The sequence below is a fragment of the Varroa destructor genome, unplaced genomic scaffold, assembly GCF_002443255.2.
Source record: "Varroa destructor unplaced genomic scaffold, Vdes_3.0 BEIS01000001.1, whole genome shotgun sequence".
Taxonomy (NCBI): Eukaryota; Metazoa; Arthropoda; class Arachnida; order Mesostigmata; family Varroidae; genus Varroa; species Varroa destructor.
The window spans coordinates 66373061-66388978 of NW_019211454.1; the positions used below are offsets into that span (position 1 = coordinate 66373061).

Consider the following 15918-nt stretch of genomic DNA (forward strand, 5'->3'; position numbering starts at 1 on the left):
AAAGTTCTACTTAGTAAAATGAAGCTATTCTATTGCTAACAATAATATTTTATGAGAAATATTCTGCTGGCAATATTCTAAATACATTTTCTTGTTCGCTGCAGTGGCTCCTCTAATGCTTTTTGTTGCTCTTTTTTACCGTTGAGTATTCTCGAACATTTTTTATAAATTTTGTGGACGACGTAATTGACACTATATGTCAAAATGTAATTACTTTCAATGAAACGCAAAATGGGGTGCCGTGAAAGAATGAGGATTCAAATGACGTCTACAGCGGTGCAGCAAATCAGGCCGGCGACTATGTATTCTGGCAGTGGGCAGCAAGCAAACGTCAGACAAACTTTTTACAGCCGGAATATAGGCACCCTGTTCCGTAGTTCAAACTCAAAATTAAATTACGATTCGAATAAACTTTCGCTGGTACAGTTCTAAATATCGACATCTCTCTAGTAGCGTAAATCACTTGGGGAACGCCTCAAATTGAAGGTAGATGAGGTGTGTATTCCATTATGTTCGGGGCAATAATTCATGGTACAGTTGAAGGCTATGCTTACAAGCGCTTCACCATTGCCCACACAAATGAAATTTACCAATGTTTAACCTATTCTAAAAAAAGGTCGCTGTACCATAATAAATACGCTCTTTTCGGAATCCATATTGTAGTTTCATTCGGTCGTCTTGGCTTGTTTGGTTTTGATCGATTCTTCCGTGGACACGTCCAAATTATAAAATAATGCAATACATTGTTTCCAGCATGCGAGAATAGTGCACTACTCGCCTTTAATAGCCATAGAATCTGAGGCAGTTTTTTGTGCTGGTTGACGATCGATACAGGGTGGAGGATGTTGAAGTGCGGCTTCGTCCGTAAGGCCTCCAACCATTATGCAACTTGAAGGGTCCATACCGGGACTAGCAGCTAAATAGCCAGCCAGTGTCGCCAACAGCACCGAAATCATGAGGAGACCTAACGTTGCCAATCGCCAGCTGCATCGGTGGCCCCCACACGCCTTCTGTAGATGTATGCGAGAGCTTTCGATCGTCGCGGAATTGAATAGCGTCGAGAACGGTCGGCCCGGTGGCGAGTTCTGTTGTGCGGCTTGTGCTTGTGCCTGCAGTTCGGCTGCTGCCGCGGCGTTGATACTCTGCTGAATGAGTTGAGGATTAATACATCCAGCCACAGGCACCATTGGCCCTGTCGTTGAACATGGTGTGGCACAATATACCGGGATTGTGTTGGAGTACGTAGCGTTGCCTAATACAGCGGTTTGCATAAGGCTCGCCAGAGGGCCTCCACCGCCTGACATAGGCCCTCCACCAGGCCCTACGGTTCCTGGTAATACGCCTCCGTGGTTCCGTTCCGTTGAACCTCCTCCACTACTATCCTTATCGCTGAGTTTTGATTCTTGGGTGATTATGTTCTGTGGCTGGCAGTAAACCCTACAAATAAGATAATCAGATACGTAAGGAATTTGGTAATCTACACTGGATTTGGTAATACACAAATCGACTGTCTGTATTGGCTAATTCCGATCAAGTGATCATGAGACGCACTTGGACCTATACATTCGCCGCCTACGTACGTATCTCTGAGCAGATATCAGGAATGGATCTGATATGTAAAATAGGCCTACCTTTCATTTTCTCTTCGATTGATCGAGTTACGAAGTTGATCTTCAGGATTTGCTATGTCTGAAACGTCATGGTTAAATATGGTAGCGTTAGTGCGTCACAAGATTCAAAGCCTGTGACTCTCAGCCCTACTTTGCAACAAAGCAACGTTAAACGTATGAGAAATTGTTCTGTTGTTGCCAAAATATGCCTGATATGTGAAAACACTCTTTATCACCTCGCCTATTATGCATTTTTTTTCCTGCTTCGCAACGTCATAGATGCTTTCAGGGTCATTAAACATCGAATCCAAACTGAAAAAACATGTTCAGAATGACGGGGCCATTTTCTCAGCAAACAACAGGCAATACTCGTTTTTATACAGTCACTCATTAATTTCGTATCTTGGTGTTTGAAGCAGACAAAGCCTATTGTATCGTACAACTGTTGTTGTACTATCCTACCAGGAGTGGCATAATGTCCCATGACGTCGCTAAGGTACTCCCCATCGTCATCAAGTGCATTATCGTGCTGCTGTCCACCTGGGCCAGCCGCGTCCATGTACCCAGCAAGTCGCGCCCGCAACGAGTCTGCAGTCGAATAGTTATTGCGGGGTGGAACGTTCGGGGGTGCGGGGTCCGGCGGACTATCTCGCAAAGCTGCATAACGAATAGAAACACGCGTGTACAAATAGAGATTATTTCGCTTTGCTCATAGTTTTCTGTCTAACAGTAATTTTTATCAGTGGATGACAGCAGTTAGTAATGGCACAGAGTCCAGATTTTGCCAAATGAATTACTCGAACGGAGTTAAGTGCCGAGGTAACTTTTTGCTTGTAGGAGCCCAAGCGTTAGTTAGCCCTAATAAGCCATAATTTAAGTAACATATACGTTCGGCCCATATAAAGCGTTATTGAGTTAGCGAAACGCTTTACTGGGGGCAGTATAAACAATATACAACACTCGACAGATCACCTTGGACCAATTATTTGCTTTCTGTTGAGCGTTCTGGCAACAGATTGAACCGTCATTATTGGTGATCCATTCTATGGTGCTGCTTTAGGTAGTATACACACAATACTTGTCATTATAAGAATAAACATTTCTATTTTCAAGGTCTAAACTATCAATGATAAACATGCAGCTGAATGGATCTCTTTCAATAAACAGATTTTTCTAGTATGCGTATGAAAATGCATTAGCGATTTAAAAACGGGCCCTGCTCAAATAAATTATTGATAGTAATGTTGTTCTTTATTTATTCATTCATTCTTACTCAGTATACTAGATAGTAGAATAGCGTGTCCTCAATGGGTTAAAAGCTTGTAGGAAGACTTGCGCGAAATCTAAGAAGGTTCTTAATCTTTGTTCGGTAATGTCTCCGTAGTCGAACTCCTAATGGAAGAGCTGAAGGTACGATCGTGTTGTAGGTAACTGCAAGGACGTAGAGGAAAGGAACACTGTCCATACACGTCCCTGTGTATTCGGTATGCGTGTATTAGCTACCTATACTCGATCGTGTCGGACAACTCAGAAATAGCTCACTAATAGCGATCGACCGTTCCACCAATCCTCTTTCTCGCTGTTTGCGAAAGGAAGCGGGCGACGACTAGCCACTGCCTGTGATATGTGCAATCCATAAGATAGTCAGCGCTAGCCGGCATCGGCCAATGTGGCTATATGCTGCGGAAAACGAAGGCTTCTACGTAAGATAGCAAAGAAAGTGATAAGCAGAAAGAGGATGAAAGAGACGACGAGGCTACTAGACAGACTCGTCGCTTACTTTTTATCGCGATACCATATAGCCATTGGTGTGGTAGGCCAGCTCTTATGAGATTTTCCCTACCTTTGTTGCTCTTTTTCCGTCCAGATATAATAAGAACAGAAGCACAACGATAACATCAACAGCAATAACAACGTCAACAACAACGAGCTAAAAGACTACAGACACACAACGCATGCGCACAACGATCTATCTTTTTCTGCGATGATTCGGAAAATAAAATGGGAGGAAATGTAACGATTCTTGCAGCTTTCAGCTGAGGCACGGCAGGGACGGAAGGCAAAGATGCACGTATTCGCCCACTTAGCTATGCATGCTACTGGCTAGTTGGAAAGGGCAGACGAGCGAAACTACGTATGACTGATGATGAAGACGGTGGCTGTAAACATTGATTAAGGCTTTCAGTTGTATCCCCATGTAAAAATAGGGTGGATTATAATGCCGGCTGCTTGCTAAGCTCAGGAAGTGAAAGAACAGTTGACTGTTTCTGATAAATACCTTATAAATAGTCAGAAGAAGCGATGCGCACATCAAACTACGCATTCACCGCGCTTGATGGGAAAACGACCATGACCGATCATACCAGGTAAATATGGCTATTTGTCGTTTTCATATGGATTTATAAAAACACATGGCCATATATGTGCCACATCAACTCTAGGTATCGCATGAAAATGGAAATATTTTGATTAAAGGCAATATGTACTGGTGTTAATAAACTAGCCAGGGCTTTTTTTTTATAATCCCGTTTGCACAGAATACCACATACGACAGCAAGAGAAAATTAAATACATTAATACAAACTTCAACAGCTGTAAACGTACTTGAATCCCTGCTGACGGCCACCATCCTCCTTTGTTGCTGCTGAGGTTGTTGCTGCTGTTGTTGTTGTTGTTGTTGTTGTGCACTGCTCGTCGTCGTACTTTGTAGGTGGGCAGTTTCGCTGTCAGTATACTCCGACTGGTTGTCCGAAGTGGAGGACGACGAAGGCCCTCTGCGGAGGCCCATCTCCTGACCAGCCGCCTGACCACCACTGGCACCTCCTGACGTGGCTCCCCCGGTACCGATCCGCCCACTTGGCCGACCCGAGCCGCCACCGCTGTTTACCACCTGACCCCGGCCGGAATGTCCATTTCGATGACGAGACCCTTTTGAACCACTGGTCTGCCGCGGCAACGAGCCTAAATAGAAATCGATTAAGTAAGTACGTGCGCGAAGGATAAAACGTGTCAAACGATATCCTTTCAACCGCTAAATAAAGTTATTTTTATTGTCGATTCATTCTCTACATTGAAATAACATAATGTTAGTCCTTCGTTTAAACAAGAGTTTGTTAAAATGCGCGTAAGATACATGTTTTGAAGTCGTCCATTAAGTGTGCATTCATATGCTGGACAAACTGCATAAATATTTCGTTCATTAATTACGGGCCAGATATTTTTAGTCCGCAACACTGCATTAGGCTTAAGGCCTCATTGGCTATTTCATAACAGTTAGTAGTGAATAGGAAAATTTTTCGATTAAATGAATAGAATCGAAACGGATAGTCGAAAAATTGTGATGAACCCAACCCACGTGCGCCAGCACACCCCCATGCACGATCCCGTACTCTGGATAGAGGTGAAACTTACATTTACGTTGCGATAAAAACTTACTTAGACAATTATTCATATAACTGACATCTGAACGGATAACGCCAACTTGTCTTGTGGTATTGATTACAATTCAATCATGTTGTATTTTTATTTTGACTTCTGGGCAGAATTTAATAGCAGCATTATTGCGCTGGTAATTGTGTGAATAAAGTTGAAAATATTAACTTGTGCTAGCGCATTTATCAGTAATTACAAATCGAGCTATAGCAAACTATGGGTGCATTGGCAGGTCAAATGGGAATTTCACTTTCTAACTTACTCTAAGTTGTGATAGCTTTTTGAGAAATAATTCGTTTGGCTTTTTAAGGTCTCTCTTCATGGTTTGGGAACATTGCGAAGTAATACTTCGGTTAATGGAAAACGTGTCGGCAGAACCAACGAATTGATAAGATCGATTTGTGTGCTAGTGTTTTTGTTTTAAATTGCCTCTTTTCTGTATTGTGGTGGTTGCATCCGAATAGATGTGGCCTAATGGAACCAGGCCAGGATTAGAAATCGGCAGAGAAAAAATTTCCACTTGAGATCTCTCTCAATTCTTTGGGCCGCCAGAGCCCTATGGAGTCGAATGAACTCAGGCTACAAGGCCCACCTGTGTGGATATTGAACGTCGTCATATTGTTAATCTTTTTTAAAGAGCCGGACGTGCTAAATCCAGTAAGCAGTTATCATTGCACTTTGTTTCCGGAGTTGATAACAGAGAACCCCTTCGGATCCCATCGAATTATGCTATGTAGAGGCCTTCTCGTAAACGTAACGATTGCTTTTTCATTTCCGATATTGATTTTCTATAGAAATGACTTTTCTTTTCTACCGCAAGAGAAATTATATGAATTCTTTCAACGCGTTGTCGGCAATAGCCCTTCTCTAAATTTATGCACAATTTGCTTTATCGTCATAACTATGTTCCCTGGTGGACGTGGATGACACAGACAGTAATGTCGTTAACTTCCAACTGAGTGGAGAACCTCTAGAGTAACCGGCTAGAGTTTTCGAGCTGGCAATTGATTATTATCTACCTTTTCCTATCGTTCGGGGCGTGGCTTTTTGTTCAAATAGAGAGATAGTTAGCTTGAAGACGCCTGGATCGGTTTCGGCAAATGCTATCAGATACCGCGGTGTGTTAGGCATCAGTCTGTTACACGATGGCCTCTTCGTCAACTGCGTACTCTTTCGCGTACTTGCACTACTGCGAGGAAGTAATGCGAAGATCAGTTTCGAGTATGCAATTTTTCATCAAATGGTTTGGTTGCATAGGACACACTACTAGAAATAAATACAGCCAAAGTAGAAGCGATGCAGCAAATACAGAGCTGTTCACAGAAGGAACGTGTAGACAGCGAGTTGACAAATTGTAACAGATGACAACCGGATAAATGAAAGGTTTATTTTTGACAATGATTGAGCGTTATGAGATTCACTGTAGGCAACGCTATGGAAGAAATTTCCCTGGAACTAGGTACCACTTGGAGCACTACGTACCGGTCCCATAGCCAGGGTATTGCGGCGGTGCCTGAAAATCTTCTCCTTGAACATTTCCTACTCCGCCACCTGCCCCGGAAGACAGGCCGTAACCTCTCGCATTGATCATTTCCATCGAGCTAAACGGGCCGTTTGCAGTGCCATTAGGCGTATTCCCTTTGCGACCCTTCAGGCCCGTGCCAACCAAACCTCCACCACCCAGACGGCCGCCATCTGCAAAGACACCGAAATATACGCCAGGATACAAACATCAATAGAATATTTGTGTCCATACAAATGTTCTGCACGCACTTCGCTTCTCTGTTTCGTATCTTACGCTGTGCTCTGCTAACTGCACTGCTAACGTAGAACTCCTAGTTTAATTGAACGTTAGGCAATTCTATCATATTTAATAGAGTTACACGTTCAGAGCAGCAATAATTAATACTACATTACATTATTATATATGCGTCGTCATTACTACGAATATTACTTTCCCACAATGTGTGTCTACGTGTGGTGAAGCATTACGATCGTTTATTTCTAGCCGACTAGTACAATAGTAACACGAAGGTAAGCTTAGCCAAACAATGCTAACCTGTATCAAGGTTCTGCGTGGCGTAATATTAATGGCCAGTTCTGTAGCACTTTGCCATAGAAGCATACATTCGCATAGCCCAGCATTGTAGTGATGCTACAGTACTAACTCTTGTTTGGCGATGTAGGGCCAACTGCTTCCCGAGTTTCCGGACTCCGATTGGCAGTCGGCACCCCGTAGTGCCGAAAAATGATGAGGGCTGCAGACATTGTTGCACTACTGCTAGATCCGAGTGGTCACTACTAGTAGCCGTAGTGGTGCCGGTAATTGCGATACCGCCATTGCGTCTACGTATTATATCTACTAAACCCACCTCCTCTTTGCTCACATTGTGGCAGGCAGGTTCAGTGAACCGCTGGCCGAAGTTACCACGCCTTCGGATCCCCTGCTCAACACCCCTCCTTCATGCAGAGGCCGCAGCTTCCGATCTGCCAACCTCCGGACAGCAAACGCCAGTAGTTAATAAAGCGTAGGTAGATGTGGGCGCATGCGTCTGCATGCCTCTGTATTTCGTTGCTGTTGTTGTCGTCGTCGACGACGACGACCTAAGCAGTGAAAAGAAGGACGCGTTCTAGGAGTGCATCGAAAAAGTCCTGTACAAGAGGTCTGTGCCATGACCTACACGGACTCCCCGATCCTATGGGTTCACGCCGCTTTTAAATGAACCTTAGCGCTCAGCTTAGCGCTCATATAGAAGTAAACAGATCTCCGCGCTTAAATATTTTATCATCACTGACGTGTCAGTGTTGTTCAGCGTCTGTCCGTATAAGTCCTGGTGTGGCCACGTGTATGAGTACATAAGACAAGATATATTTATATGCTTGCCTGGTGGCTGGGGTATACTGTCGACCGCGCCTGGCCACAATCCCTTATGGTCCTATGACTTTGTATGGAGCATGCGCTGTGACCCACTTGGTCCGTTTTGGCATCGTGGTGACCCTTTACGCTTCTCTACGTCATTCTGGCCGATAGCAGACAAACGGCTTAAAGCGACTGATAGTAAGGCTGATTTATGCGTAGATTATGTGCATCCAGTAAGAGTAGAAACTTGCACTTCCCGGCTATTTTATAATGGCCTCAGAGTACCGTTGTTATGGCTGTAAAAAGCTAGAACCTAGTTGTAAAGAAGATGAAGTCCATGTTCGTTGCTCGTTAGGAGCCTTGGAGCCCTGCCACAGTGAAGCAAAGAAGAACAAACAAAGAGTAAAAGGCAGCGATTACACTAGCTCACTTGGCAGAGCTAACACGAAAAATTGGGATAGATAGTGACACCATTCATTTAAGTCGTCGAGAGATGTTGATACACTGCGGGTCTTTTTTTGAGAGGAACGCATACACGGATAAAGGAAAGGGGCCAATAGCGGCGAATCACAGCATTGCCAATTACTAGTAGTTGCCTAATCTTCAGCGAACTGTTCTAGGCAGTCTCATGTGGTGCGAGTTTCATTCCAAGTGCTCTAAATGTGGCCAGTACAATCAAGGTTACCGAGATGACGCCTATTTCGACCGTAACCTAGCAGAAAATTTGAAACAACCTAACAGGTTAGGTCGTTTCAAATTTCTTCCTGTGACGACATGCTAAATGCGGACGACGTCTTGAATTCCAACCTTGTTGAACATTTCCAGACATGAACAGCAAAAGTATATCCTTATAACATCGCTTACATTGGTATAGACTCTAAGAGGCAAGCTCGCGGATAATACCTCGAAGGGGCCCTTTAGCCCAAAGCATTGATGATGCTCAGCTTTCTTGTATCGGGTCATCACTTCGTCACAGCCTAACTTTGTCCTCCCCCCCATTCGAAAAGCCGACTGTTGAGATTCATAACAGGCTTGATATAACAAACACTTAAACCTCAATGGCTGCATTTCTAGTACTTCGATTGAAGCATACTAAACGAGCACCGATCTGTGCCGTCAGCCTCCGTTAGCTTTGTTGTATTCATGTCTGCATATGAAGATGATGTGATAACACCCACGACGCCTACATATGTGAATATATAAAGGAGTTGTGAATCCATTGCTTAGTTATGTAGTAGATCGGGTAACCAAAAACTGATAGAATGAAACATGGCATATGACACAGTGACCCCTGTAGTACTGCCCTACAGTCCAGCTGCGGTCATTTAATATATAAAAAAAAAAGTAAATGCTGAAAGTAATAAACAAATTAAAAGCCCCAAGTAATGCGGACTGTATTGAGTAATTAGCGTAATTAAAGCAATTCTACAGAAATAGAATATCCAATGCCTTTCGCATTGTGGCAAATGGTCTCTGTCCCTTCTAGCATCCACTTGTATGTAAACACCACTCACTTTTTCAGGGAAGGCAGCGGCGCAGCCGACGATGACGCTAACCACTTGTAGTATAGCATGGCCTACAATTCGCATAGAAGTAGGCAACGTGGAAACGCCGCAGCAAATGACGCCAACGTCTTCCACGTCAGAAACAGATACAAAGCAGATCCCTGAGTCTCAACCGTTATTAATGTATTGTGTTGTCGACATTCTATGCCGTCTGCTTGGAGAGGACGAGTGTGAAAAGGACTGCACAGCCGAGGACAGTTGTATATCACCAGGTTGTTTCTACTGCCGCTGTCGCTGTTGTGTTATAAAGGACTGCGAGGTTTTACTCCTTATCGGAGACCGAAATTACTTTTGCCTGTAAAGTCCGTGGATAGTTGGACAATAACAGGCTTTGATACGTAGTCAAGTAAGGATAGTAAAATAATAATAATAACAAGGATGCGACACTCCGGTATGTCCTTGTGGGCTGGGCAGCGTCTAAATAAGATGTAGGTACTGCACAGGTGTACGACGGCCCGGTCGTCGTCGTTTACCCATTCGGTCCTATCCAGTTTTTACAAATAGCGAGAGGGAAAATGAAAGAGACAGAGGGAAAACAAGAAAAAACGCAAGAAAATGTGTGGGAAACGGTATACAGCAGCTGCTGTGGGTCAGGAGTGACAGATAGAACGACAACATGCTACTGCTACCACTGCCGCCGCTGCCTCGACTGAGTTTTTATGAGACACAAAAACTTAATATGGCAGTTCCCCTCATCTTTGTACTCCGCTCGCTGTCATTATGTGTTACGGCCCGTCATCTCTTTCAGGCGATCCCTCTAGGAGGCTAGTCACCGCAAGTCTTCTCGGACACCCCTAGTCAGCCGTCGCGGGCCACGTTGACTCCTTAGGCATGAGAGAAAAGAAAAAAAAAACCTCTAGAGAGTCTTCGCGCATACCACCGGTCGTCCTTAAAATAATTACATGTCCTGTTACAAGCACAAGAAGCTGTGACTGCCATCTTTGGTTCAGCGTTGTATTAGGCATACTCATTTTAACACATACATTAATTGTGTCCTTCGCATAATACCACTAATATAGATAGTTTAACCGGTCCTACCATGTCTTTCGTAAATCTTTTTGCTATCTACAATGCGCAACCAATGACAAACGCTAAACACGGAACGCTAGTGGATTTTTGGGAAAACAGCTAAACTGCTTCACTTTTATTATCCCACGTGCATATTGGCGCTTTAAAAGGTTATCGACATTTAAAATTTTGCTCGTTATATTGATGCATCGTCTTCATGTTGATCTACTGAGGATTATCGTTTGCTTCACTTAGGGGTTTTCTTCTCGTTTTTAGGTGGGTTATTCAAATCGCTTAGGATCATCAGTATACTGGAGCATTTATAATTCAAATATTCGCGAATGTTCAGCACGATGGTCATACACGCTAATTCTATCACCAGAATACAGTATAATGCATGAATGATTTTGCTGCCATTTAATATCTCTATGCTTTTAAATTTGCCAAATCCTCTGCAGTCATCTCGCTTTATTGGAAGAGGAGTGGTCAAATTCTACCGTTATTCTTTCTCACCGAGTCCAACTCTCATTCACGATTCGCTTCCAAATCGACTCAGCGCTGAGCTACTTGTATATAGCGAACTCGAGAGTGGCAGCTGAAAGAGAGACATTGAAGTTGACTTTATTGTACTAATCTACTACTACCGTGTAATCGGAACGCGCTGCTCCAAGCCTCGTCCGCTCACGCGGCTGAACGTCCTGCAAAGACTCTCGAACATTCGACGGCAAGTGAATGAATGAGTGAATACTGGCTCCGGATGGAAAAACCGAAGTGGCTCCCTCAGTACACTCTGAGAGTTCCAGTACAGCTGCGCGGTAGCAGCTGCTGTAAGAGGAAAACGTCGGAAAGTGATCATCATCATCATCAAAGCAGGCGTACGAGGACGCGGAAAGAAGGAGCGTTCAGAATAACGAACTCGTTACGCCGATAGGAACCTGGCAGGTTTAAGAATCAGCTAGAAAAGATGCCCAGTTGCAAGGATTTTACTGATGAGTACCGATAGCACTTAGAAAATTAATCGAAATAAAAAAAGTGGAATACAAATATGAAGTGTTGTTTTCTGATCGATTAAATTAAATTACTTCATCGTCGTCGGCGAAAGTCATCATTTTGCCATACATGTCTCTAACGTATGAATTTTTAATATAGGATACATAGGTTTATATACAGCCCAGACAAATTATAATTTTTCTCACTCGATAAAACGACCAGTCAATTAAAAAATTAACACCCATTGTAACGTAGACGCAAGTACATTCTCCCTATAGTGTTCCAATCGGCGGCTAAACAATTTGCTAGGCATGTAATAAGGTATTGTGTAATTAAATATATAAATAAGAAAGAGCAGTTAAAGAAACAGTATTGATGCCCTTCGTCCATGCATATATCATTTGGCTTTCCGATGCCAGAAACGCAAGTACGACGTTCTTGGTGATTAGCTCATTTAGAACAGAAGACCGACAAGAAAAGCAGATCATACGTGTCTGGCAAGTAAGATGGGGAGTCGGGTACGGGTAAAACGGGGTAAGAGTTTAAGCGGTGGCACCGGAACGGATCGGTCAGAAACCCGCCTGGCCTTGCTTGCAAAGAATTTGAAAGTGGGGTACCGGCACTCATTTAGTAACACCTTGCACGCGTGGCGAAGTTAGCACAGAGATTGACGGGACGGGTGAACGAAAAGGGCCTCGAGTGGCGAATCCACCCTCATCCATGGATCGGCATCCTAACACATTTAACGCAGGCGAAGTTCCATCTCGATTTTTCGACGGAAACACTAAAGTCGAGCAGAAAGCCTTGTCGATAGATAGAGAGAGAGGGGGGGAGAGAGAGAGAGAGAAAGACGAGCTATCTGCGTAAAAGGGAGAGGGGCTAAGCAAGCCAGAGTACATAACGCAAGCTGATTTTTATGTTTATATTGGATTACGCTGTGGACCACACCAATACACCTATGATGGCGTCTATCTGACGCACCGAAAATAGCACAGCCCTCTATCTTTCTGGCATGTTTTTTTTGAGAATTGTCGCTGAGCCCCAGTGTTTATTGGATATCATTCGTTCAACGATATCCGGGTGAAGCATCAACCGTCTCGGAATCAACGAGCTCGATACTTCAAGTATGAAAGAGGAATAACGTGTTAACCCTATAGCCACGGAAAATACTATTACAAGCGAATAAAGTGATATATGATTATTATTTCGTTTCTTTGTCGAAGGCGATGCGATATCACAACAAAAGTTCCCGTTTCAATGATTGTAAGATAAATAACAATACACTTAGAAGTTCTGTGCATTTACGGACCTGCTAAGCAGGAAGCCACTACGATCGAAATAATGCTGAACAAACCTGTTTCACAAAAAGTGGTACTAAGTAGGCAACTGTGCAATATAAATGGAGGCTAAAAAATGAATATTTACTGAAGTTTCTTGGAAACTGCGTATGTTGTTATCAGGCGGCGCAATCCAATAGTCATACAGAAGCGAAAATGAAGGCTACTGTGACTCACCCAGGGAGATTTTTCGAGTCTCGACGACGTTACGCGGCTCTTCGTATTCATGCTGATGGTGATGAGTGGCCATTCCATTGAGGTTCATGTTGTGGACCGCCGCCTTGGCGTTGGCCGATGAGCGCAGGTCATCCTCGTTGTCCGAGCTCGAATCTTGGAGCGTCCATTCCTGGCTGCGGTTGCGAAGCAATCCGCCAGGCCCTACGCGACTGCCCGGACCCACTCGGTTCAAGCCATCCATGACCTGCAGCTCCGTCCTCACCGCCACGCAAGGCTACGGCTCCGGCCTAAAGTCCTACAACATTAAAAGAAATAACATGTCGAAATCAGTTCAGCCTTCTTCGACTTAAACGTAATATCGTCGAACCCGAATTGTCGGATACAGCTACATACACGACAGGCAAAGTTTACTCGATTCGTGTACAAGTAAACCCAGAAAATATCACGCGGATAGATTGTTACCCTCAACCCCCTTGTCTGACTTAAAATTAATATCTAATGTGCAACATGGTAGAGGGCAAATATGACCAAGCGGCGGAAGGGATATGGGTTCGGTTTAATAATAAAATCGTTGGCGGGATACGCTTCCGGCACATGTTCGCCATCGTACCCTCCAGCGCTAGTTACCTAGGCAGAATACATACCAATCGCTGGTTGGAGTCAGGCAAGCAGCTGATATATTAGATCAGAACGTTTAATTAGAACGGCACTCACTATCGCTGCCAGCCGACACGACCCACCACTGAGTGCGCACCCTAGGCAATAACGTCATGCTTTCCGTTACTGCACCGCTCTTTGCTGGGTGTTTCACGATACTTCTCATATTCATTTTTTTTTTTATGCTGACGGCTGTGCTAGATAAATTGTGCAGTGCATACTAATAATCAAAAGAGTATGAAACGCTGCAATTTCGTCGTCATCGTACAAATCATTTATAGCCGAACCGTTCCATGTAACTGTTTGTTAGCTGATCTTCCGATTTTGGGTGCTCAGGACAACACCATCGTTAGAAAGCACTAGTTTATCGTATCCCCTGCTTGCTTTCCAAGGTTTAGTGGTTTTATATAGTGTACATTTTGGATTCGCTTTGAATCGTATGGCTGCAGTGTACATTTGTGAGACTTTCATCAAACTTCGATTGCCTTCCAATTAAAGACCGTCACGAGTATACACACTGAAGAAAAAGGAAGACAGCGAGAGGAATACATCTCACGAAAGTATAAAAGAGCCAATAGACGCACCCAAATGGGTTTAGATAGTAATACACATGGTAAGCGTGCATAGGATTTATCAAATTATCTAAGCATCATTGCGTTTGAAAAAGAGACGAATGATTTGCTATACCCCTCTATACGAATACCTCGGCAGCTCTTTCCTACTTTGTCATAGACATTCATATTGGCCGTTACTGCCGTTCCATTGGTCTTCGCACAAACCGCCACGCTCCATTATCAATGCCGACGAGGCGTTGTATCAATGTAGCACGCCGATTTATGCGATGCTACACGAATCCCCCTCGTCCACTTTTGAGGGTGCCTGTCGCAGTCACCCCAAACTAGGCCTCTTTGCCGACTTCCCAATGCTAAATACAAAGAAGGCGCCATCTCATCCTATTCCACATTAGTACAGAGGCGAACTACATCATCAAGACATAGCTGCGGTCTCGTGTTGATAGCGGAGCTGTATAAGGACCGGCCCGCTACTACCACCATAGCTCTACCACTCACAGGGATGAAACCAGATTACCACGGTGTGGTCGTTCTCGTCCTCGTGATCAAAGCCAATGCAAAAGCCAGCACCACGCAATCTGTCGGTCCACAGTAGCCGGAGGTTAGGTTGCGAACAATTCACCATCTCGTATCCGTGTTCCGTTCCTCTCGATCGTCCCTTGGCTGTTCAAATTTGTTGCGCTTGGTCGACGCGGTGTCTTTCATGCCCCTTTTTATGTCTCCCCCCCCCCCCCCCCCCTAATTCGCCATTCGATAAACACTTCGCACTGATGCGCATGTTGGATTTGTGAAGAGTCGCGTGGCGCTTGGCAATAACGCTTGCCTGGGTTGGTCTGACTAACCAGCCCAATGCAAACCGAGCATGCGGCCCGATTGCGGACGCACAATTCGCAACGGGTAGTGACTTTCAATGGTGAGAAATTGGGTTCCCTCAATCTTCCCTTTACTTCCACCTATTAGATCTTCCCACCCGTCAACGTTCCTGCACGGACTTTATTGTACAACGGTGGACGGCTCCTTAATCCTACAGTCTCCTCGGTACCATTCTTCTCTCGAGACATCAGAAAGACGCATACAGAGTGAGATATGCACAAAGCGTGTACACACACTGAATAGAGTGACTTAAGCTCATAGCTGATACGAACGAGAACGTTCGTTTGTGTCAGTCAATTGGGCCAATTTTTTTGTGAATGGCTAATGCCAATCCACATCGACTCGCGGCTCGCCCAGGTATACACGGGCCACGGTTCATCTGGTCAGAGGAACTAATGAGAAAAAGCAAAAGAACATACATGCATACGCATAGAATTGTAGACGCGAAAGGCACATCGAGGCGGCAGGCGGCATATGCTACTTCGACGCTGCAATGTCACACAGGACATCGCGAGAATAAGAAGGGTCAGGCTGCGGCAATACAGATTAATGCTGAATGCTGCTTGCCAGAATAACGTAATTTTAGGACTACCGAACGCCGCCGCTAGCTCCGTCGTTCGGTGCTTGGCTGTTTCCTTCATTGGAAGACAAGGTTAATTAAAAATTTTCGATGACGCAGAGCCCTCGACAAAGCTGACAAGGACGTTATAAAGCGAATATCGTTGGAGTTGTCGTCACTCTAGCTGCTTCTCATCGAGGAAAAAAATTTCAAGCTCCCTCCCCACAACCCAGAGATAAAGGACGGTAGATACAAAGCAGCGGACTCCAGAAACGGCA

General features: G+C 44.4%; 1 protein-coding gene across 7 annotated transcripts in view; it reads right to left on the reverse strand.

The window, feature by feature from the left end:
- Positions 1-15918, reverse strand: part of LOC111243454 (teneurin-m-like) — a 131273-nt gene that overhangs the window by 34061 nt on the left and 81294 nt on the right. For 5 of the 7 annotated variants that reach the window (XR_015322724.1, XM_022789058.2, XM_086982268.1 and 2 more), the window contains 6 exons: positions 12980-13274; positions 6525-6737; positions 4215-4571; positions 2073-2267; positions 1632-1689; positions 779-1437 (listed from right to left, as the gene is read on the reverse strand). Coding sequence is in view for 6 of the 7 variants with exons in the window: in XM_022789058.2 (XP_022644793.1) it covers positions 779-1437; positions 1632-1689; positions 2073-2267; positions 4215-4571; positions 6525-6737; positions 12980-13220 (1723 nt within the window). In the remaining variant the exon portion in view is untranslated. Of the gene's footprint in view, positions 1-778; positions 1438-1631; positions 1690-2072; positions 2268-4214; positions 4572-6524; positions 6738-9416; positions 9838-12979; positions 13275-15918 lie in introns of those variants that run through there. The other 2 variants (XM_086982271.1, XM_022789076.2) reach the window with 2 other exon arrangements.